At 45.8% G+C, this 23,752-nt stretch overlaps 2 protein-coding genes and 1 non-coding gene across 5 annotated transcripts; 2 read left to right on the top strand and 1 right to left on the bottom strand.

The window, feature by feature from the left end:
• The first annotated feature begins 343 nt into the window (after nt 1–343).
• LOC112901671 (threonylcarbamoyladenosine tRNA methylthiotransferase) lies at nt 344–3,939 on the top strand. Its single transcript, XM_025970629.1, has 11 exons — nt 344–579; nt 683–721; nt 924–1,015; nt 1,400–1,649; nt 1,826–1,945; nt 2,027–2,102; nt 2,191–2,399; nt 2,534–2,642; nt 2,778–2,870; nt 2,984–3,144; nt 3,232–3,939. Exons 1-11 carry the CDS (start codon nt 415–417, stop codon nt 3,787–3,789), a joined length of 1,872 nt encoding a protein of 623 aa, XP_025826414.1. The 5' UTR covers nt 344–414; the 3' UTR covers nt 3,790–3,939.
• A 757-nt stretch (nt 3,940–4,696) lies between these two features.
• On the bottom strand, nt 4,697–4,767 carry TRNAM-CAU. The gene has a single exon. It is a non-coding gene; the product is annotated as a tRNA-Met (tRNA).
• Nucleotides 4,768–13,649: 8,882 nt separating this feature from the next.
• Nucleotides 13,650–21,869, top strand: LOC112898836 (increased DNA methylation 1-like). Of its 3 annotated transcripts, none has more exons than XM_025967139.1 (9): nt 13,650–14,040; nt 15,057–18,261; nt 19,239–19,362; nt 19,848–19,933; nt 20,044–20,282; nt 20,435–20,521; nt 20,629–20,728; nt 21,195–21,393; nt 21,490–21,869. In XM_025967139.1, exons 2-9 carry the CDS (start codon nt 15,106–15,108, stop codon nt 21,804–21,806), a joined length of 4,308 nt encoding a protein of 1,435 aa, XP_025822924.1. In that variant the 5' UTR covers nt 13,650–14,040; nt 15,057–15,105; the 3' UTR covers nt 21,807–21,869. The 3 variants fall into 3 exon arrangements, 2 of the variants coding, with proteins under 2 accessions (XP_025822924.1, XP_025822923.1); XM_025967138.1 differs by having other exon boundaries at nt 21,481–21,869; XR_003229933.1 differs by lacking the exons at nt 21,195–21,393; nt 21,490–21,869 and having other exon boundaries at nt 20,044–20,287; nt 20,629–20,653.
• Nucleotides 21,870–23,752: the final 1,883 nt, after the last annotated feature.

Genomic DNA, 23,752 nt, shown 5'->3' with positions numbered 1-23,752 from the left:
GCCGAGATGTGTGCTTTTGACACGTGGATGGGCGGCGACGCGTGCCATGGCACGTATGGCATGGCCGCAGGCGACACGCGGGCGTGCACGCGGCCGCGGCCGGCATGGTTTCGGTTCTCGAGCGCTCGGGACCTTGGAGGCGGCCGTTGAAAAGCGGCGGGGACCGTCCTCGGACCGAGAGTCTGCGTGGCACGTTCATGAGGGGGCCCAGCAAAAAGCTTCGACCCATTTTGGCCCAATCAATAGGCAGGCTTCATTGCTAGCTCTAGTCCGCTGGAAGCCCACCATCCCAGCGCGGAGGCCCAATTGGCTTCCGTCGCCATCGCGCTCCGCCTCCACGGCTGTTCGCGTGGCACCGGTCCGCGGGCAAAAACCCTACTCGGCTCGGCACACCCCTCGCCGCCGCTGCCGGAGATGGAGGACATCGAGGACGTGCTGGGCCCGGCCGGCCTCTCCGGTGGTGGGGCGCCTCCGGGGCTCCGCCTCCCCCTGGCCGCCGTCGCGGTCAAGCCCAAGCGCCGGTCGTCCAGGGTCGCGCAGACGCCGCCGCAGCCCGAGGCTCGGATCCCGGGCACGCAGGTAATACCATCGCTCGCGTTTGCTTGCGGGATTCTTCGACATGATCCATGCGCGCTGGTGCGATCTGATGTGCACTCCGTTTCTTGTGCTGTCGGTTTTGCAGACGATATACGTCAAGACGTTCGGGTGCTCACATAACCAGGCAAGCTTTCCTCCTCACAGTTCTCTGCTAGTAACACTTATTTTTACGCAGGCTTCCAAACTAGTTATTGTGCTGGTATGGAATACTGCATAATTTCTGTGTTGCTGTCGCATTCCTAGCGCCTAGTGGCTAGTGCAAATGCTGGGAGAGCAGTGGTTTGCTCTGTGCTACAGTAACATATGTTCCTTTTTCTGCTCTGCAGAGTGACAGTGAATACATGTCAGGGCAGCTCTCAGCATTTGGATATGCTATTACTGAAGAACCCGAAGGAGCAGATTTGTGGCTAATTAACACGTATGATCCCTCTCTTCTGTTTTTCTGATTCTTCATAGAAGGCTATAGGTATACTTGAACTGAATTTAACATGACCAGGAATCTCAAATTGTTATGGCTGTGGACTCGCAGCATTGAATATACTTCACCATTCAATGAACTGCACTATTTAGGTACAAAGTAGGTTTCCGTTCACAGTAGCTGGATCCTTTAATGTTTAGGGACAAGGGATACAAATTTTTATTGTAATACCAAACTTGAAAATAAGCTTGACTATATATACCTTAACATTTAGTTCTGCTATTCCAGATGCATGGTGAAAAAACCTACACTTTTTATTGCAATACCAAGCATGAAAAAAAAGAGATTAACTATATAGCTTAACCTTTACTTCTTCTATTCCAGATGCACGGTGAAAAATCCTAGTCAATCTGCAATGACGACCCTCATAATGAAATGCAAGAACGCAAACAAACCACTAGTAGTGGCTGGATGTGTACCACAAGGAAGCCACGGTCTCAAGGAGCTTGAAGGTATTAGTATAATTGGAGTGCAACAGATAGACCGGGTTGTTGAAGTGGTTGAGGAAACCTTAAAAGGCCATGAGGTTCGGCTATTGAGTCGGAAAACACTGCCCTCACTTGATCTACCTAAGGTACAAGTTGAACCTGTGCGCATTATCTTAACCACAATACCTGTATCTTTTAGTATTATGTGCACGTCGGTATGAGATTTCTTGTTTAATAAGCAAATTGATGTGCTAGTAGCTTTTTAGTAGTCAATATATCCTGTAAGTTCATTTCTGATGACTCAGTAAAACTAAACTTACAGGTAAGAAAGAACAAGTTTATCGAGATTCTTCCTATTAATGTGGGGTGTTTAGGCGCCTGCACGTACTGTAAAACAAAGCACGCTCGTGGTCATTTGGGAAGCTATACTATTGACAGCTTGGTAAGTGTTATTCAGAATGTTTCTATTGTTGAGCAATTCTGCTACTGCTTCGAACTCCAGGTAAATCATTTGATCTTGTAGGTGGATCGTGTGAAAACTGTTGTCTCTGAAGGTGTCCGAGAGATATGGTTGAGCAGTGAGGATACTGGTGCTTATGGTAATTTTGGTGTCCAATTCCTTCTGGATCCTCTAACGACTAATACATGTAATTATTACATGGTAATTTACTTGTTCAAAATTTTCAGGCAGGGACATCGGTACAAATCTTCCAAATCTGTTAAATGCAATTGTTGCAGAGCTTCCTGTTGACCGAAGCACAATGCTCCGCATAGGCATGACAAACCCTCCTTTCATACTAGAGCATTTGAAGGAGATAGCTGCCGTTTTGCGTCATCCTTGCGTTTATTCTTTCCTCCATGTTCCTGTGCAATCTGGAAGTGATGCTGTTTTAACGGTACGATTAAGCTTCAACCTTCAACTCTTGCTTCAAAACTGTTTTAGCTGCGAACATACAACATGAATATTCTTTGTAACTTATCTCAAGTCTTTGCCCCTGGATCTGACTCAGTCTATGATTGCAAATCGCAGGCAATGAATCGTGAATACACTGTTGGTGAGTTCAGGAAGGTCGTTGATACTCTGTGTGAGCTGGTCCCTGGAATGCAAATTGCTACTGATATTATCTGTGGCTTTCCTGGTACGCTGAAGGTCTATGTTTTGCAATTCACTCTTAGTTATCATTTATTAGTGGATCTGAACCATTTCTAATGAATTGAATGTGGAAAATGCCGCTGCTAATATCTTCCACTGAACTACAAAATGCCATTTTCAGGTGAGACTGATGAAGATTTTGCTGAGACTGTTAATCTCGTAAAGGAATATCAATTTCCTCAAGTTCACATATCACAGTTTTACCCCAGACCAGGTAGCTTGTTCTGGATTTTCTGAAGCCAGAATGTTCTGTATAATTGCACTTCGTAATTGTTAATATTCTTTTCCTACACGACTACATGTACATCTACAATGTTGTTTTTGCAGGGACACCTGCTGCTAGGATGAAGAAAGTGCCAAGCAATGATGTGAAGAAGCGGAGTCGTGAACTGACTTCTGTTTTTGAATCATTTTCACCCTACCAAGGAATGGAAGGCAAGGTAGAGCGAATCTGGATCACCGAGATAGCTACCGACGGTGTTCACTTGGTAAGTGCATAGTAATTCTGTCACCAGTTGCTGATGATGCTCACGCCAGACGCTAAACTTTCCCTGAAATTATCCTTTTCTGCACAGGTTGGACATACCAAGGGATATATCCAGGTGCTGGTCATTGCCCCTGATAGCATGCTAGGAACATCGGCGGATGCGACTATCACCTCAGTTGGACGATGGTCTGTATTCGGTGAGGTGATAGAAGGATCTGTTGTTGTAGGGGAAGCACCTAAGCAAACCAGCATTGAACCACAGAAAGAACACATACAGAATCAGGTGGAGGAAGCTGGCTGTTGTGCCATCGACTCCTGTGGCACCTGTGCGTGCTCCGACGCAGCACAACACTGTGTCCCTGAACGATGCGAGGATACACTTGACGCACCCCAGACCAGTGGTGACGTCAATCGTCAGGAGGCAGTCCAGTCTACGCTTGTGAGGAGAAACGTGGAGGGATCAACGAAAGCAAGTGGAAGCAATGCAGCACAGTCGGTAGGAAAGGAACAGCAGGCGAACGTTGTAACTAGGAGAGGCGTAAACGTTGACACGGTTTTGTGGTGCGGTTTGGCCGTGAGCTTTGCTGCAACTGTAGCGCTTCTTGTACTCCTTACCGGCAAGATTTCATCGACATCCTCCTACTAGTCTAGGCGGTGACTGTAACTTGTAACAATTACTCTTGAGCGTTGTTGCTGATCAATTTTGGCGGTTTGTTTACTCGGTCTGCCAACTGCCATGTATGTCGTTGCAAAGTTGTGGCACTACAAATACATGGATGCAAACAGTTTTTTTTTTGTCATTGTCGTATGCTCTGATGCTGGACCACGGAAGTTTTTGGTGATACTATTTTCCTTTCGCTACTGTTCGAAACAATTTGTTTGTGCACCTGTGACCTATAGCGATCGGAAATCGATGCCCAAGGCTTGACTTCGACAGGGTGCCATCCATCAGATATCAGATAACTGAAAAGAGGTGAGCATGCATCCCGCAGACCGACAAACTAAAAAGCACCCAAAATAAAAAAAGAAAAAAATCTATTTTACTCTCCTCAACAAGTCCACTTAACCCCCTAAACAAAATTCAGGCTCAAACTACTACATCAAACTATTTCAATTGGTCCAATCTATCCCCTAATGAAATTTCTCTTTTTTATTTCTCCACTTACAAGTGGAATTTGAACTTTAATAAAAACTTTAAATCTAGAAATGTAACTTATAATATGATGTCTTATGCTAGAAAAATATATTATGATTTTTTCATGAATATTTTTCATGCAGAATTGTATTCTTATGATAAATTTCGTGTTAAATATTTTCAAATTATGAAAAATTCTGACATCATGTTCTCTATCCACTTATAAAATTTAAACTTAAAATTCAATCCGTACGTGGAGGAAAAAAAGAGAAATATTATTAGAGGGTAGATTGGACTAATTGGAATTGTTGCGAGAGTAAATTGAGACTAAATTTTGCTAGAGGTTAAGCGGACAAAGTGAATTGTTGAAGGGGGTAAAATGGATTTTTTCTATAAAAATACATGAAAATTAAAAAATTATCAAAGCCAGGTTTCGATCCTGGACCTGTGGGTTATGGGCCCACCACCCTTCCGCTGCGCTACTTTGATCTACGTTTGCTTCCGCGAAACTACCATATTTAATGAATTTAAGTCACAGTACTTCGGAGAGATCACCTATGCGCCCGTTGGCCTACCGCACCCGCCCCGGCCTCACCGCGCTCTGCACCACCTGCGGGCTGCAGCTCTGCCGCCGCCAAAGCGAGCACGAGCTCGTTGGCGATTGGTGAAGTAGCCGAGCGGTAGCTCCGGCGAACACCATCCAGGGCACAAGCGACCAGAAAAACCCCTGCTCCACTGAACATACATAGGCATGGCAATAGTGGTACACGTGCAGTGCGCGCGAGACCGGAGCAGCCGTGACCAGCGTGCCACGTGCACGCGTGGCGCGTCTCGATCAAAGGCCTGTCCGGGATGGAAGGACGCCGGGAGCGCGAGCCTGGCACGGCCTGCTCGCGGTGCGTGTACCATGCCGGCGGCTCGTGTTTGAGCAACCGCCACTCCGCCGCCCGCCAGCGCGTCCTCCCCGCCGGCACGCGGCGGGGAGGCGCAAGCCAGCTCAACGCGTGGCGCTCCCTGGCGACGCGCGCGCGCGCCACCGGAACGGAAACAGTTGGCGGGCAACCGGCCGGCGGGCCGGTGGCCACCACTTCCCAAATCCGGAAACCCGGATGCACCGCGCCCGACCCGGAGCACCCTGATGCAGTCATGCCGGCTCGGTTACCGAGAGCCGCTGTTCCCGTCCCGGCCGTGCGCGCGCGTCCATCCAGCCCTCGTCGGAGAACGAGCGTGATCGTACCAGCTGCAGGCTGCAGCGCGGCGCACAGCGCCTGCTGGTCACCACCGGCCGGGGAGTGCGCGCGCGACGCCCCTCGTGCGTTGCGTCTCGGCGCTGGAGCTGGGTGTGGACGACGTCCCCGTCGCGCGTGTCGGCCACCCCGGGGGACACGGCTCGCACTCGGAGGCCGCCCGTTTCTCCGAGAACGGAAAGGGAATCAATGGCGAGTGCGCGCGGGCGCGGCTTTTCCAGGGTTTCCACTGTGTCAGTGGTGTGACTGTGTGAGCAGTGTGCTAGCATTAGCAGTGGCAGTGGCGGTGTGCCCCCCAACATATTCCGTCTCCGATTATCTTCGGTCAAAAAAAGGTCAATCTGTTAGCGGTTGAGGAATGGCTGCACGAAGGGGTAGGGCGACATTTCTTTCTTCGGAAACTACAAACCAAAAACAAAACTTGGTAGGAGAATCTGGCTTTGCAGGTGTTAAGACTGTAAGGGAATTGAGATGCACCGGGTCGATGGAGTCATGGAGGCAATATGCTTATTTATGTGTAAGAAATGCTTAGGGTACCAATGTTAACTGCACGTGCTCCCAAAATACCACATCAAAGCCACTCCTAAATTTCATGAGCACTAAGATCATAGCAGCCGATTCGGCGGCAGGTTTTGGGTTGGACATGGTAGTAATAAGCATATTGCCTTGTTACCAAATTTTTACTGTTTGCCAACTAGCATGTTGCATGATTGCTTAGTAGGCTCAATTAGTCAAGTAGCACCCTGTGAGAACCGCCCAATTTAATATCATTTTAAGCGAAACCGTCGGTCCTTATTACGAAGATGAGAGTTAACTCGCGCTCGTCCCAATGGCGCGCCGCGGGTTAACCCACATCTAAACTCCCAAGGACCAACTTAACTTTTCGCCGAAAATAATATTAAACCCGGTAGTCCCGATATGTGCTCCAACATATGCCCAAGATCACGCACATGCACATACCGTCACAAGCTCAAACATCACCATTGATCCACAAAGAGCAAATTTTAATACAAAGTTAAGCCATTAACCATTACAACATTGACATAAGGGAAGGTTCCAAATCTGAATTTTAAGGTTCAAATAAAAGATACAAGCCTCGGGCTCACACTAACATAGAAGAGATAAGAACCATAAAGTTTAAGGTTTAACATGATAATCCCAAATACGATACGCAGCGGAAAATATAACGTTAAGCAATAATAGCGTCTTGCTCAAGGACACCATTGACCATATTGGCCTATTCCTCGCCCGCGCCGGGTTCAGCGGGGTAGAAATAGCCAACCACCACTTCCGGCTCACCTGCAACTTAGTATAAGAAAGCAACATGAGTACAAAGGTACTCGCAAGACTTACGCGGATAAATAGATCAAGGAAAATGCATATGAAGGCTCACAAAAAGGCTTTAGGGTTAAGTAAATTAAATAGGCATGAGCTCCCTAATTCCACCATCTAGCCTCCTAGCATTTTAATTAACTTGCCCAACCCACCTCAAATTTTAGTTAATTAGATAACTCAATTCCTAAGTATCAACAAGAGGTAACAAGAACCCAACCACTTGACCAAAACTTCTACGAAGATTTCGTAGGATAAAGAGCTTGCTCATAACCGAGAGCGCGGCAATTCGAATTGATTCATTAACCTTGCAAGGGTGTACAACTTTACCCACACGACACAAGGACCATGCGACTCACCCAACCGATCACATTGGGCGAGGGGGTACTCGCATCAACCTTTCCCGACAAGTTGTAACCGTTGAACATCACGCCTAGCTTGCGCGGAGAGTTACCTAGGTCTACCGAGGACACCCCTAAGCCTCTCTACAAAGTCCTACGGCCACGCATCTAGGACCGTGCATCAACGATTAGAACTAGAGGGTATTCGGTTTATCCACCCCATGAATGGATATGTGGTAGTACGATAAGTGCTCAATTTCCAAGGTCATCCACGGACGGTCCTTAATCGGTTTAAGCGGACTAAGCCTCCGAGACTCCTTTCTCTAGGCCCTACCTTCCGCTCAAACCTCAAAACCACACTTCCAACTAGACCGATCCAACCAACAACCCGACACCGGACAACATGTTTGAGATAATAAAATATGGGTGAAACAAGTGATCCTATTCCAATTTTCCCTACAAGACATCTACCAACTCTAGGCACGACTAAGCATTTAGTTAATTGGGTTGCAACTAGCTACGTGTGCCAAGGGCATAGATATACAAAATCAAGAGAGGACATTGCATGAAAATAGGACCAACGATGCAATAGATAAATATTTAACATAAGCATAGATACCCCAAGTGAAATAACTAAATTCAAGCAAGTTAAGTAGGTCAAGGGATCATGCTTAGCTGCTTGCCTTGGTTCTCTTCTTGCTCAACCACACACTCGGCTCCCGGCTCGGTCTCAACGAACTCGGTGGGCTCAACGGGTGCGTCCTCCGGCGTCTCGGTCACTAAAATGCATGAATGAGATGTGTGCATTAGAATGATGCCGATGACATAAAATGAGATGGCATGATATGGAATGGAAATAAAATAACACTCAACACAAGGAGGCACGCAAGCAACGTACATGAAGCTCGGTCACTCAATTAAATTCTAAACCCGAAGGCGAACTTGCTCATGCAACAAAATAGCAAGAATAAATCATGATTTAATTTCTGCATCCAGAGGATCTCAAAATAAACTTATGAGAGTTGAGTTTGCATCAAAAACATATTGGTGGAATTACTTATGTTATTTGTAAGTTTTAGCTACTAGAATAAAGTTAAATCTTAAAAGCCATGCAAAACAGATTCAAAAATCCTAATAAAATTACCAGGGGTACAATACATGATAACAAAGATAACAGAAGTGGCTTTATCATTTTATCAGTTTTATATCAAAAGTTACACACTTTACAAGCTTGCAGGCAGCAAAACAATAAGTGCATTAAAACCCTATCAAACAGTACAAGAACAAATACATAAGCTGGACCATGAGATAGAGTATTTCACAAGGAACACAACAATATTTAGTTTGACATTTTTAAAGCATCACACAACAAGTTTAACAATTAACTTGGTTTATCAAGAAAAACATATAACTCAAGGTACAGGACTCTAACATGCTCCACAATAATTTTTCCTGGTAGATCTATCATAGAGGAGTCAAACAAAACAAATTTCACAATTTTTGGAGACCTACAACAATTTCTATGCAAATTATAATATTCAGCATGAAATAAGGGGGGGGGGGGGAAGGCAGAAAACGCTAGATCCACCCGGATCTAGCACTCCTGGGCACCGACGGGTGGGCCCAGGCTGCCAGCCCCGGGCCGGGCGGAGTCAAAGCTGGGGAGCGGCCTTGACTCGCCACGGCGCGGCCGGGGCGCGCCCACGGCGCAGCCCGCGCGCGAACGCACGCGGGCGCGGCGCGGCGTCGCGGCGGCCGACCGGCGGCAACACGGCGGGGGCACGAACGGACGGGGGCGGCGCGCGCATGAGGGGCGCGGCGCGACGGGGAAACTCACCCGCAGCATCGGCGGGCGGAGCGAGGCGGCGAGCAGCGGCGCGACGGAGCACGGCGGCGGCGGGAAGAGGCGGACGTGGGGGAGGGGGCTGCGGGCGAAGGGAACGGCGGCGGGCGGCCGGAACCGAGCGAGGAGGATGAGTGGGTGGTGCGGGCGCGGCCAATCGAGCGGAGGCGAAGCGGCGGCGGCGGATTGCGGCGGCGGGAGGGGAATGGACGGCGGAAGGAAGAGGAAGAGGCGGGGCGCGCGGGTTTGGCCCGGGGAGAGGAGAGGACGCGCTTGAATGGGGAGAGAGGAGAAGGCGAGCGGGCGGCACGGGGAGGAAACGAAGCGGCGGCGGCCACGCTGGACGAGCCAGCGGCCGCCGGAGTGTGCCACCGCGCGGGCGCCCAACGGGCGGGCGCAGAGGCGCGGGAGGCGCGGAGGGGGAGGCTGACGCGCGGGCCCGGGCGCGCGGGAGAGAGAGGGGAGGCAGACAGGTGGGGCCGGGAGGAAAGGGAGAAAAAGAAAGGCACGGTTTAACTTGCAAAATCAAATACATGCATTTCCCGGGCTCCAAAAATCACCAAATTTTTACTGGAGCAATATTAAACCATCAAGAACACAATGCAACCACTAGAGCTCAAAAATCTATTATGGATTGTTCATAAAAATTCAAACAACATTGCAGTTTTCAATGTTTCCAAGAATTTTATGGCTCGGCAGAGACATCCACAAAATTGAGGAAAAATATCTAAAAATCATCATTTGAAATCTAGTATTTGAATAAAATCTTTGGGGGCACAGTCACATAGCAGAATTTGAACTTGCTTCACAACTTACACATAAATCACACAAGAAAATGGATGCTCATGATGTAATTAAGTGCATATGATGCTCCATAATGCTTGGATGATGCTCATGATGATGTTGCTTAATTTTTAATCTCGTGCTTTTAAATTTTGGGTCGTGACACACCCCTTCCCCCGGTCATGGGATTCGACTCGCCATGCAAGCAAATTTCAAACCAATTTTAGAAAAACTTATGCAAGGTGCAATAATAGTGAAGCTACTCTCCCGTTTTCTGTAATAAAGGTCACTTGCCGCCTTTCTTGACCCTAGGGTCGAGCCTTCCTCTTCTTGAAGCAATTAATGATTATTTGACGTGAAGCAAATAACACAAGAAAGAGGGCGTTGATTCAATTTTCTAGCATTTAGATTTGATGATGATGGACTAAAAGGGGTTGATTCATAAGTATATAGCATTTAGACTTAATTGCAATGGAGCGTGAACTCAAGGGCACAACAAACAATGGAGGGTAAATAACACAAGAAAGATGGGGGCTGATTCAGATCTAGACTTTTTTTTGAAAGGGATTCAGTAGACTTTGATATATACTAAGAGTTTGCAATATTTTGAGGGTTGGGGGCACATGGCCCCTTTTGGCATAACTAAGCTTTACTCGTTGAGTAACACTTGTGAAAGTAATGAATTTTAAGTTGTGTAAGACATGCATGTACTTGCTAGTATTGGTAGTACCCAACATTTATTTCTACGTATTTTCAGTGAAATTTATCCTATCACGAGTGTACCCTTGTAATGGCTAGCTCAAAACTAAATGGAACAGCTAGATACAATCATACAAGTTTGTTTAGAATTCGAGTCACATGGCCATGAATTCCTAGCAAAGTATGGCGTTTTTTTTGAAAGTTTACAAAAAAAAAAGAAAACCCAAAACTACTTACAACTTAGGGGAAAAACATAAGAACTCACAAACATTGTTTTCTATCGGCGTCTGATGATTAGAAATTCTGATTTGCAACGAGGTTTTGTGACGTTCTCCTCTTTTGTTCATTATGGAGAAATAGATTGTCCAAGATATTATTATGGCGAAATAAACTGTCACATGCTAAAAAACTAACTAATTTTTTGGGATAGCAAAGGTATGGTACAGGAGAATACGAAAAGATCATTGCTAGCCGAAATATAAACTTGCATAAATTTCATATCGAGTCGGCGCTTGACTTAGACTGCGTAGCTAGAATATTAATACAAGCAGTCCACCTAATTAAGTAGAAACACTTAGCATACATTTTCAACCCAACATTAATTGCACAACCTCTCGCACTATGTTTTTTCTGTGCCAAATCAGATTCAATTCCAAGTTCAAGCATAATAAGATCGTTGTAGCTGATTTGGTGGCAACTTTTAATCCAAGTATGGCCTTAGAAATAAGCTAGTCTGAATAAGCGAGATATGCCTTCATCAGGTTTTTACATCAAACAAAAAAATAGGAAAAGTTTGATTAAGTAAACCAAATTTGAAATAGAAAAATTCAGTTACCAACACACTATGATGCCGAGAATGGTAAAACGGAATCCGATCAACTCGCATCAAAAGCACCAAAACCCCACTTCCCCACCAACACCCTGGAGTATGGCTGGGCATATTACCCTATTACCCGAAATCCGAACCCCAAAAACCCAAGCCCGTACTAAAAAACTAAGTCCAAAAAACTCAATAGTCCAAAAAACTCAATCACTACTTCGGGTAGCAAGTCTCGTACCCGAAATTATTACGGGTAATTTGGGTATTGAACCTCGGTACCGAAATACCCGAAAACCTGAATTTCTAGCTGAAAAATATCTAGACCTCTAAGTGGATTTTGGTGTTATGATGACAAAACACATGTACGTTTAATCTTGTTATCTAGCATGTGTGTAGGTGTTAAATTTGAACAAGCAAAATATATGATGAAGTACGACCCCTCAAAAGGAAATAAAAAAGCGGTGATTGAAATTTAATCGAAGAGTAGACTCTTATTTTATTTTTTGAGTATAGGAACTCCGTACTATCAAGAGGGATTTCGATCTGCAAGTTTTGACTTATAACTAGTGCTCAAGAGAACCCATACAAATACTTATGAGCCACAAAAACCATTTCAAAATGATATTTTGAGAGTGTCTCTGCCAAAATTTGTGCTAGTGAGCTGCCATTCCATCCATCTTTTGAGCACTTAGTCTTCGTCAAGCCAGTGGATTTAAGTTTGTTACTCTTGGACCTTTGAGCTTCTAGATGGCTACGCGTGCTCGCGAATGCTCAGCTGATGTTGGAAGCATCACGGGAAGTTTGTAATCATCTTTCCTCTTAGAGGAACTCATATTAAGTGACCTTGGGCTTGAGCGTTGGTCTCGTCTTTAGGTGAGGAGTTTAGGAGTTCTTGAGCACCGTCTCTTGAATTCTTTCTCAATGGAGATGTAGCTCCTTTGGGAGTGAACTTCGGGAAACAAACCATCTCTATCTCTCCTTGTGCTCTTTACTTAAGTTTTTGTCTATTTGCTTGTGAGACAAACTTTCTAGAGTTTGAACTTGATCTACTTATTTACCCCTGATACTTGTAAATTTACTCGATATAAATTTTCTGCATCTATACTTAGTGTTTGTCTTTGAACTTTCATACCTGGATATTCCGGATATAGTAATCAGAAACTCCAGATCTCAAGTCCGGAGTATCCGGATATTTGGATTACTGATTGTTTGAAAAGCATTTTAAAGTTACAGATTAGTCTATTCATCCCCTCTAGGCATTTTGTGGTCCTTTCACTAGCCTATCCGAGCAGGCCAGCACGTATCAGCTCAACGTTTCAGCCCAGCCCACCTCAATATTTTGACCCTGCTATACCCCTAGCCCTAGCCGCAACTCTCCTTTCCCTTTCTCTCTGGGTCAGCCTCTTTGCTCCTCCGGAGCCCCCACCCGTCTTCACGCAGCAACATCCGGCGGCGTATCTCGGCCAACGACTACGCGGCAGCAGCCCCACACCACCATCGCCGGTGTTGGCCGCAAGTCCACGGATCTTCGAGAGGCATGTTCTGCTGGCCGCTGTGTCCGGTGGGGGGGGCGGCTACTGCATGCGTCTGGTCAGCTGCTGCGTCCGGCCGCCAGCACTTGAGATCCATGTCAAGTCATAGCAGCTCTAAATAGGCATGCGGGCTTCCAGCACTGCAGCTTTGTATCAGCCATGTTGATGGGTAGGTTGAATGGAGCGTGGAGCCTCTTGTGCCTTTGCTAATCCAGCTAGCGGTGATTGATTTGAACTTTTTATTTATTCGATTGGACTTTTGTGTTGCTATAGAATAAAAAAGTAAGGACAGTGTCTCGGTAATTGATTTTTGATGGTTTTTCATCGGTTTAGTGAATGTTCCTTCAAACTTTAATTTTAGAAATCGATCGCAGAAAGCAATTTTCGGATGTTTCAAAATTACCCTAATCCGAAATAGCGGGTACCCGAATTTTCGGACTCTCCTTTTCTCGAGCAATTTTTGAGTTTCAGTTTTCAAAATCCGAATTTTCAAAAACTCAAAAAAATCCAACCTGAATTTTTCGGGTAACCCGAACGGCCAACCCTGCCCCGGAGCAAACCCCCCGCGCCCGCCCCCGAGTTACCCAACCGAGAGTAGCCAAGGCAGCCACACGTACAACCCCGGATCCATCTAAGCGTCAGCGTCCCTGACCTCCATCCACTTCAACAGCCGCGAGGCGAACACGTGAGCACCGGCACGCAGCTTGATGAAACGAAGCCCCCACGAGCCTCGTCATCCGCCGTCACGTCAAGCCGCCACGCTGGGAACGGGGCCCCAGCGGCCAGAGAGCGACCCGCCCGAGCCTGCCTGCATGGGACGCCGCGGCCACGCAGCTGGCAGCACGGCGGCTCGCATCCGTTTGCGCGCCCCGCACCGAACTGCCCGGTTCTGCCGCCTCTGTCCGGCTGTCCGTAAGACCAGGGGAGGGGGGCGGTAAAAGGTTGGGGTGGGAGGGGGAGGGCGTGGTGGTGGAGAGAGAGATTGCTAATGCTGCGCGCGCCCCGGAGCAGAGCGAGTGCCTGCCATTACTGTTCGGTGCGGTGAGGTAGAGGGATAAGGAGGAAGGGGCTGGAGGGAGGGAGCTGCTTGCTGGCGGCGGCGTCTCCCATGGGGAAGGGATAAGGGAACGGCCGATGGCAATGCCGCCGTTTCTTCCTCGTCACGGTTAGTATCTCGTCGATCCCTGGATAATGCGGTTCGCCGTGTTCCGTGCTGATCTTCTTGGTGGGTGTTGGGTGGGTGGGTTACTGGATTGGGGAAATGCTGCTGCGGCGGTCTAATCTGTCAGTTCTTCGGATGAAGGATCGATCCGTTGGCCTTGCAGGCAGCGGGGTTTGTCAAATGTTTTTTTTTTTAAGAATGTAAATGTTGGGTAGAGATCTTGCTGCATGTTGAGGTCGGTTTGTTCTGTTGGAATTTTGGACTCCCACTGAGAGTGTTTTTGCCCATTGGAACACATTTTGACCTCTCCGGTTCATTCGTTTGGTTCATTCCCCCTGCATCCTAACATCATTGCTTTCATTAATAGAACGCCCCTCTGTTCCAGCTTCCAGGTCATGGTAATTTTACACAAAAAATTACTGCTCCACATTCAATGGATTTGATGTTCAGTAAGGTTATCTCAGGCTTTGCGGCTTGGGTGTTCGGTAGCTTTGGCGTTGTTGTCTTTTAGTGTTTTTTTATATCCTTGCTAGGAGACTGACGCTCTTTATATTTTTGTTTCATCTTCCTTCCATAGGTCGATATATTTGGTACTCTTTGGAATTACAGCTCTTTAGGATGCTTCAAGCTTTTATTTCCTCCATTTTATAAGGAAACTTATCCCTGCATTTGTCGAGTGTTGAGTTTGGATATCAGATGGCCACTCATGCTGGCGAAGTGCCATGGAATCTTTCAGAACTAATAATAGTGGCTCAATATTTGTTGGAGTTTGCATGCTTTGGTTGAGTCCATTTCTGTCTGCTTTAGTTGTATTGCAACTATCAGGCTGAATCTTGCAGGTTTCTTCGGTTTAACTGTGCTCTAGTTTCCCATATTTTCAGTCAGTCTTGTAAGCTGATGTATGATCGAATGTGTATCCACAATGCAAATCTTTATTGCTTTTCTAGATTTGGCTGTACCATGCTTGCCCACATCTTGCTTCTACTGGGCTTTAATTCATGATGTTCACTGCACTGCAGAATAGCTAGTGCGTGTTCAAAGCAACCGAGGTGGCTGTTAATCAACAAGATGGACGGGAAAGACTTGTTTGTGGAGATAGGGATGAAGGAGGAGGACATTGCCACAATGCTATTTGGGAAGAAAGTTGCTGAGCTGGCAGAAGACGCATTTGATGGTTCCAAGGAAGAAAGACAGATCTTTGAGGGTGTCTTCTGGATAACAGGCATTGATGTATTAACCAATCATCATCATGAAGGCACTGGACATATTGCAGATCCAGGCAACCCAGTGACAGGGTCTAGCACACCATCAAGTTCTGCCTCCAGTCACAAGATGGCACGCTGTCGCATAGTTGAGTCCTTCACTGCTGGTAACTTATCAAGCTACCGTGTCTTCTGTCTTGCTGCTGATCAGCAGGAGCGCCGAGCAATGCCTTCTCCTCATGCTGGCCCTTCTGAGCTTGTGGTGCACTGGACGCCACCTCCCCCTGATCGAGTGTACACGCGTAGGGCAGTGACTCGCAGGAGCGAGAGAGCAAGAATTTGCAGTGCTATGGATTTGGAGGGCATTGACATTTGCAATTCTGGTCGCCAGAGGGATGGCCGTGGCTATGGAAAGCTTTGGAATCATCTCCGCCTACACGCACATCTTCTGATGGTGGATGCTGGGTGGAAGGTCGAGGGCAAGAGAAGGGGTAACACGAGTAAGGTTGACCACATCTATGTGGCGCCAGACAAACTGACACAACTGTTTTCTCTTCCCAGGGCATGGAAATGCTTTGGTCAATGGTTGCTCACGACTACACCCTGCATTGATGAAAATGAGTCAAATGGCTATGGAAAGGAATGGTTGAACATGCATGACTTTTCGTATGATTTGAAGAACACACTGCTGTGCTTACAATATGAGGTCCAGCGTCCAAAGCAATCATTATCTTTCCTCCACCAATGGCGGCTCCTAGACCCTTTCATGGCTGTAGTTTGCATTGATAAGAAGGTTGCAGCTCTGAAAAATGGAGTGGCACTGAAGGCTATGAACAGCACTGTAACTTTCCTCAGTCACAGCGAGCGTAAGCTGTTGAATGCCAAGAATGAAAGCAGGCCACTTGGTTCATGCAAAAAGAGTCTTCTGCCGCTTTTTCTTTCTGAATCTGATGGTCAGCCTGATAAGGAAGGAAGTTCTTTGCTCAATGAACAATCTTCTATATGTTTTTCAAATAATCCAAGCGAATATGAAGCCAATCAACAATCACTGTGCGTCTCAGAAATAAATGGACGAAGCATAAGAAGCACAGCTCATCGCATAGTGATGGGTCTCCATGATGCAACAGTTTCTCTTGGCTCAAGGCAAAATTGTTTGAGCAAGAAAAAGAAATTTCCGTGCATCAAGTCTAAAGTGGAGCAGCAAGCTGAGGATAAGTCTGATCCATTATACTTCCCAACCAGCTATTCATCAGTAGTACAACACCCTGTTGACAATGTTCAAATAGAAGATCTGAATTCTCATGGCTATGAAACCATGGAAATTCCCTATGTGGCCAATTATGCAGGTACTCCAGAGGAGATGCTCCTAGGAGACAACTTACTGTTTTCCCCTGAGGTTGACGAGATGCTACTTGGAATTACAGATGATACAAACAACGAACAGCATGATGCTGCAGTTGCCTCTGAACCCCAATTGGCAGATAAAGATGCCTGGTACGGTCCCTCCGGTGCATCATCACTACCATTAGAGAAAGGTGATTACATGGGAGCTAAAGAAGATTGTATTGACAATGGCCGTCATGATGCTGCAGTTGTCTCTCAATTTCAAATGGCAGGTAAAGATGCAGGAGATAGACCTTCAGGTGCATTATCGCTACAATCAGAAAAGGATACAGACTTGGGAGCTAATAATACGAGCTTGGAAGATCCAACAAGAACAGAGCAGTTATCATCTGAAGCTAGTGGCAATGCTTTGACGATCTCGGAGCCGCAAGTGTTGTTTGTGTCGCCTCAAGATGGGACTCTTTCTTTTATGAACAGTAGTATGAACAGCCAAGAGATGTTGAGCTTCCTGAATGCTTCCCATGACACCATGTGTACTCAGTCAGCAGTTTATGAGGCAAGCTTGATTCAGGGGTTCTTATACCTTGACAGTCAAGGTTCTCCAATTTGTTGGACGGTAACAAACCCAGAACCTCCTAGGCAGTTGATCTGTGCCGCTGATGTGGAACCAAGCACGAAGTTGTCAAAACATTGTGGAGAAATGAATTTGGAGAAAGATTTATCAGCATATAAACACAAAGAAATATTGGAATCCGGCTCAAGTAAGAATGGGAAAAAAAGGCCTGGCAAGATTGCAGATATCCAAGACAATGTTAGTAGAAAAAAACAGAAAGTTAATGATGCTCCTTTAAGCAATTGCGTAAGTCAGTATATGGATGATGTAACTGACAACCCTGCTGGTCGTGTAGTTCTCAATGAGGAAGAACAGATAGTTACAGCAATCATGAAGCAAGTTCCTTCGAATCTAGAGCCCAAGAATAAGGATGACAAGGATCAAGATGAACAAATCATTGAACATTTAAAACAGCTCATGCCTGAAGAACCACTCAAAAAGGATAACCAAAGGCAAAAGAAAACAAGGTCTCGCACATGCAAGTTTGATGATGACGATCTTCTGATGACAGCTGTCATACATAAGCTGACTGCACGTTATAGGAATTGTTTTCATCGAAGGCTCACAGATAAAGTTGGTTTCAGGCGTCTTCCAAGATACCGCTGGGAGAGGGAAGAGGAAGGTGGCAGGAAGAAGTTGCATGGAGGAACAAGAACGGTGTTGAACAAGTTACTTGAAATGGGCATTGTTGCTAAAGTGAACATTCTTCAATATCGAGGGCCAGGAGGCAAAAATGTGTTAAAGGATGGGAAGATAACTACAAATGGCATTCGATGCCGGTGCTGTGGCACCACATTCACAATGTCCAAGTTTAAGTGTCATGCAGGTCTCAGTCAAGAAATCCCGTCCCTGAATCTTTTCTTGGGTACAGGTAAATCATACAGTCTTTGTCAGCTTCAAGCATGGTCTATAGAGCACAAGGTCAGGAAAGAGCGTGCAAAAGATACTATGTCACTTCAAGGAGATCAAAATGATGATATCTGTGGATCATGTGGCGACGTTGGTGAACTGATATGCTGCGACAACTGTCCTGCTAGTTACCATCAAGCTTGCTTGCCTTGTCAGGTTTGTTATGCTGATGTCACCTTTTTATCTGGTTAGCTAAATTATAGAACTGTCCATATGCCGGAAAATAAATGAATTAACTAATGATTAGTAGGAGTAATAATAATTATATTTATTCTGTATCCATACCTGCAGTTGGAGTGATGCTTCAGAAATTGCTATTTCTTTGCTGTAATTTAGGAAAAAATTAACAGATGGCATATCACTGCTATTCATCCCACCCATGTTCTTTTTTTCTCGAACATGCAGGAGAGCTGCCTATCTTTGTATTAAGAGAGTAAAAGAGTGGCCCAATTACAAAGTACAGCACCACACCTTGGACCAGAGTAAAAGAGACCCACGTTTACTTTACTAATTAATACCATGCTGACCCTGAGATGGTCATGGAAAAAAAAAAGTCACTACTCACTGCTACTTTTGTTTATCGTGGCTCTGAGTTACAATGATTGTGTCAAATATTTACTTCAGGTACATCCTGGATATTTTCTTTGAAGAATTCGATAAATATATGTTATGGGAAGAGGACAGGTTAGCTTTATTGATCTTAGAAAATAAATGAATACAAGAAGATCCAACTAGTTCTCCCCCCGAAGGGGCTCTGAACAAAAGATCTAATCCCTTGATACCTAAACCAAGCAACTAACCGGCTTGTATAATGCCAGCACTAACAAACTACTAATGCTAACCTCCTGCCACAATCCCAACTGCTAACTCCTAAACATCAGAGCTGCTGCTGGTTTCTCCCTGCGCCTCCTGCGATAATAAGTTTGTCCAACAAACTTGTCCACAACAATATGACAGAACTACTGTTTCAGCATTCATAGCAGAGTTCATTTTATCAATCCGTTTATTTTCTATAACCTGCTACTCTAACTTGCTTCAGATTGTCTACCTTACCATCTTTAACAGCAGGATAAGATGCAGGCATGTCGTAATTGTTACTGACCACTCCAACTGTGTCCTACCTTTTCCTTCAGGATATCCCAGAAGGCAACTGGTACTGCTCTAGCTGCCTTTGTGACATTTGTGGGGAAGTGATCAATTCGAAGGAGCTAAGAACTTCAGTCCCTGCTTTAGAATGTTTGCAGTGTGAATCTCAATGTAATGTCACATGTCACACTCTTCACTTTCATTGCCATCTAAAATCTCTTGCTTGTCCGTAAGATTGTTCTCGGACCATCCATATTGTATCTCGCACAACTGTTTTTTTCGTAACAGGGAATTACTCATGGATTATTGAGTCCAACTTTAACACACATAGGCACATTGCTTTTGAGTCATACTTTCCTGTTCCTATAATTTTTTTTCCTGAAAGCAAATTGTCTGATTATATAATATGGCAACAATTTCTTAACTTGAGTAGTTGTCTGTTTTTTGTAGAAATACAGTTTATGTTAAATGATTACACCTTATAAAATTTATAATTTGCACTTGAGTTCTACAACCAAACTTTGTTTATCACAGTTTGTGGTTCTTGCAATAACCAAGCTCGGAGAATTATTCCAATATTTGAACGTTTCGGCGAATTAGATTCGATATATAGTGCATATTTTGTTGCTTATTTGAAATCATTTTATTTCCTTCAGATCATGCAAAATGCATAGCTGGCAAGGCTTTGCGCATTGAGAAAGGTGGGCCTGATAGATTTCTTTGTGGAAGAAGATGCCAGCAGGTATATTTCAGAAGGACTTTACCTGTTCTTTAACAATCACAAGCTGCATGGTTACCAAATATGGCAGGATGTTTACTTGAATGAGAATGACCTTGTTCTGGTACTGTCAGATTTATGGGACCTTTCATTGTCGTGTTGGAGTGCCTGACCATATGGATGATGGTTTTTCATGCACCATTCTTCATAATAACGGTGATCAAAAGGTTCGTACAGCTGCGGAGATTGCTGTCATGGCTGAATGCAACATGAAACTAATGATTGCTTTGAGCATTATGGAAGAATGCTTCCTGCCTATCTTAGATCCAAGGACAGGGATAGATATTATTCCTTCTATACTATATAATTGGAGGTGAGGTAACCTTTCCTTTTCTCTCTTTTGAATCAGTTGTGCTTAACTGACATGCTTAGTTGCTTACTGAATTTTCACTTGATTTTGTTATTTTTTAAATTTAACTTATGCCACCTATTATCTCCATTTACACAGTAATATTCCTTTGATAGGTCTGATTTTGTACATTTGGATCACAAGGGGTTCTATACTGTTGTCTTGGAAAATGATGACAGCATCATATCTGTGGCATCCATCAGGTAGCATGTGAAGAGAAGCCTGATTTTTTATGACCTTTTTATTAGTATAAAGTCGAATAGTAAACTAATAGAAGTGAACATCTGGGTTAACATAGATGTTGCTGCAGGTTACATGGTGCTATTGTAGCAGAGATGCCCCTAATAGCTACTTGTACAGAGAATCGTCAACAGGGAATGTGCAGGCGCCTCATGGATTACATTGAGGAGGTATGGGCATGAGTTGTAGATGCTGGTTTTTCTGTTGCCTGTTTGGATTTTTTAACAAAAATGCTGTGCCAAAAATTGTGATTTCAGATACAACACTTACACTTCTCAATTACCTGAATGTTTGTATGTATGTCATGTACCACCATTGATTTCCCTGGCTAGCTATCTGCAGTGCTTTGTTTTATTTGTTCGGTCTAAAGCCTTTGGATGATAACAATTGACAATAGATGTCACAAATAACTTTTTGAGTATGAGGAAATGGATTTCGGTCTATCTTCCCCCCTTGTGGTGCGTATTAGTACTCATCCAGGAGATTCAGAACATTTTGGTGATCTATTTTTCTGATGAAACCATTTTGGTGATCTATCGAACAGTGATGATAATATTCTGTATCCTTCATTTGTGCACCACATAGAGTTGACTTTGCTACTCTAAAACTTACACCTAACGATTTAATTTTGGGCAGATGCTGAAATCCCTGAAGGTGGAGATGCTACTTCTATCAGCAATACCGCACCTAGTGGAGACATGGACCTCGGCATTTGGGTTCAGAGAGATAGACGAGTCGGATAAGAAGCAGCTGAGTAAGGTCAGGCTGGCCTCGGTTCCGGGAACCATCCTGCTGAAGAAGGACCTGTGTGAACGTGCAGCAGGCACCCACGCCGGTGAGCCGCCCAACCCTAAACCCTTCAAAGTTTACTCACGCGTGCCAAGAAACTGCACCGGTTTGAATGTGCTGTGCCGATCATAAGATGACGCAGTGGACGGCATGGGGTGCCTCTCGTTCCGCGCTCGCTCGCCGCCTCCTGCCGTCGCCGAGCAAGCAGATTGGTCTCCTGAAGTTTCTGCGCCAGTTTGCGTTGTGCAAAGTCTCGTTGACAAGCTAAGTGTTCTGAAGATCGCTTCGCCCTCTACGACGGCGAGCCCTCCTCCGTCAGGTGGTGGTGTTTGTAGTAAACGTAGCTCCGGCGAGCGTCCTGTAAATATTGCCGCCGCTGCTGCCGCCTGCGGCAGCCCGGAGGATGTTGTTACCGTGGCCTTCGCCGGGCCGGGCCCTGAACCTGTATGGGAAAACTAGACTCTGTCATTGTGTGTTAGACTGTCAGCTCCCTTGAACAGAAGTTTCAGCGTTTCTCAGCCATTGCACTGGCAGCGCCCGTACATGCTTTTCCTTGGTGACTAAATCAGAAAGAACCTGGTGCTTATCTTCCCATGACCGGTCCGGGTTACGGTTACGGCGATGAGGATCAGGCCGGCGGCGCCCAAACGTGCCGTCGCGTGATGGCTGATTGGTCGTGCGACACGCACGGCCTGACGACATGACAACAGGTTTTACAGGAGCGAGCGGCTCGGTCGATGGTGTCGACACGGTGCTCTGGTCAGTTGCCCCATCAGTCCATTACCCGTTTCTTTCTTTTCGCAGAGACTTTGTGAGCGTAGGAAAGCTGTGTTTCTTCCCCAACATGTTTCCCAGCTGATGTACTCCGTACTTGTCAAGGGCAAGTAGTTTGTGGTCCTCAAAAAGAGGAGGGGGGGGGGGGGGGGTGTGTGGCTAGTAGTTTATGTGGCCAGCAAGTCCCATTTGTCAACGCCAACCCAAAGTCAACCGGTGCGCGCATTCAGACCTGACTGAGCTCACACCACATGCGGGAGGCTTCCTTCCTTGCGAATTGGGAATTAAAGTTCCTCGCCAACGTAAGATCGGATCGGGACAGGACGGGCCGGGCGGGGCGGCGCTCCTCCACGGACCACGGCCTGCGTGCCGCCAGCCACCACCATCGGCGTTGGATCACCGAGCGCCGTCCGTCCGTCCCGGCGCGAATCAGCGCCGCCGCAACCCCGCCGCCCGGCGTGCCATCGTCCTCTGCACTCGGTGAGCACGGCCCACGGGGCGCGCGCGGCTGCCCGGCCGGCGGCCGGAGAGGCTGCGGCGGCCACGCGAGCGAGGTCCGTATCGTCAGATGGTCGTGCTGTGCTTGCGTTTGCGTGCGTAGTAATGAGAGCGGCGGCGGCGGCTCTTGGGTCCTCGGGATCGATCTCTCGCGGACAGTTTTACTTTTATTACAGTTTTAGGTGAGCGACCAGCCATGGATTTCAAGGGACAGGGACCTGGACGTGACGGCCAGGATCCGTACCACTCGGGCCGTCGGACAAGGATTGATGGGCACTCGAGTGCAGATTTTTTTACTTTACACACAGGGGTCAGCGTTCAACTCCTATCTCTTTCGGTCGGTAAAAAACACAAGGATTTCGACACTGCTTCTATTACTTTTGCGAGCTCGTCACTAGGAAATTTTAAAATAAAAGAAACACTACAAGATCTACCATTTTTGCAGAAGATGGAAACTAATAGTAACAAATATACAAATGCCTCGAATTATAATCAGTGGAGAAGCTAGAATTTCTATTTAGGATGGCCCAATACAATAATTTTTAGATACTCTAGTGAATAAGCCAATCTAATTTTTTATATTTCACCTTCTCAATTCAACTATCAATTGTTGTACATAAGAAAATAATTAGTAACTATTTTTTCTATTAGTAATAAATAAGGATAGATATGAGAAAAGAGGAGGAGGATCATTAAGCCAAATCTTAGGGTGGGTGGGGGCCCATCCGGCCCACTCCTAGATCTGCCCCTAATTATAATTCTGATGTAATTCTGCACAATCCAATATGAACAGATATAGTTATACCAGATACTTTCTTCATCCTAAATTATGAGTCGTTTTAACTTTTTAGATGCATAATTATCTATTTATTTATATATAAATATATATTATATCTAGATGTATAGTAAAATCTATCTAGAAAGATCAAAAGACTAATGAGTATATACAAGACACCGTGATCACAGGAGGAGACCGTTTCGGGCCCCATCAATAATGGGATTACTAAATGCTCACGAGTTTTTTCAACCCAAAATTTAAACCCAACGCAGGCTCGGCACCAAGAACGTGACCCCCACTCCGCAGCTGTCAGCAGCAGCAGCAGGTGAGCTCAAAAGCGACCCAGATTCACCAG

Source organism: Panicum hallii, chromosome 7, assembly GCF_002211085.1.
Source record: "Panicum hallii strain FIL2 chromosome 7, PHallii_v3.1, whole genome shotgun sequence".
Classification (NCBI taxonomy): domain Eukaryota; kingdom Viridiplantae; phylum Streptophyta; class Magnoliopsida; order Poales; family Poaceae; genus Panicum; species Panicum hallii.
The sequence above is the reverse complement of the archived record's forward strand: the minus strand, read 5'-3'. Positions and strand labels throughout refer to the sequence as shown.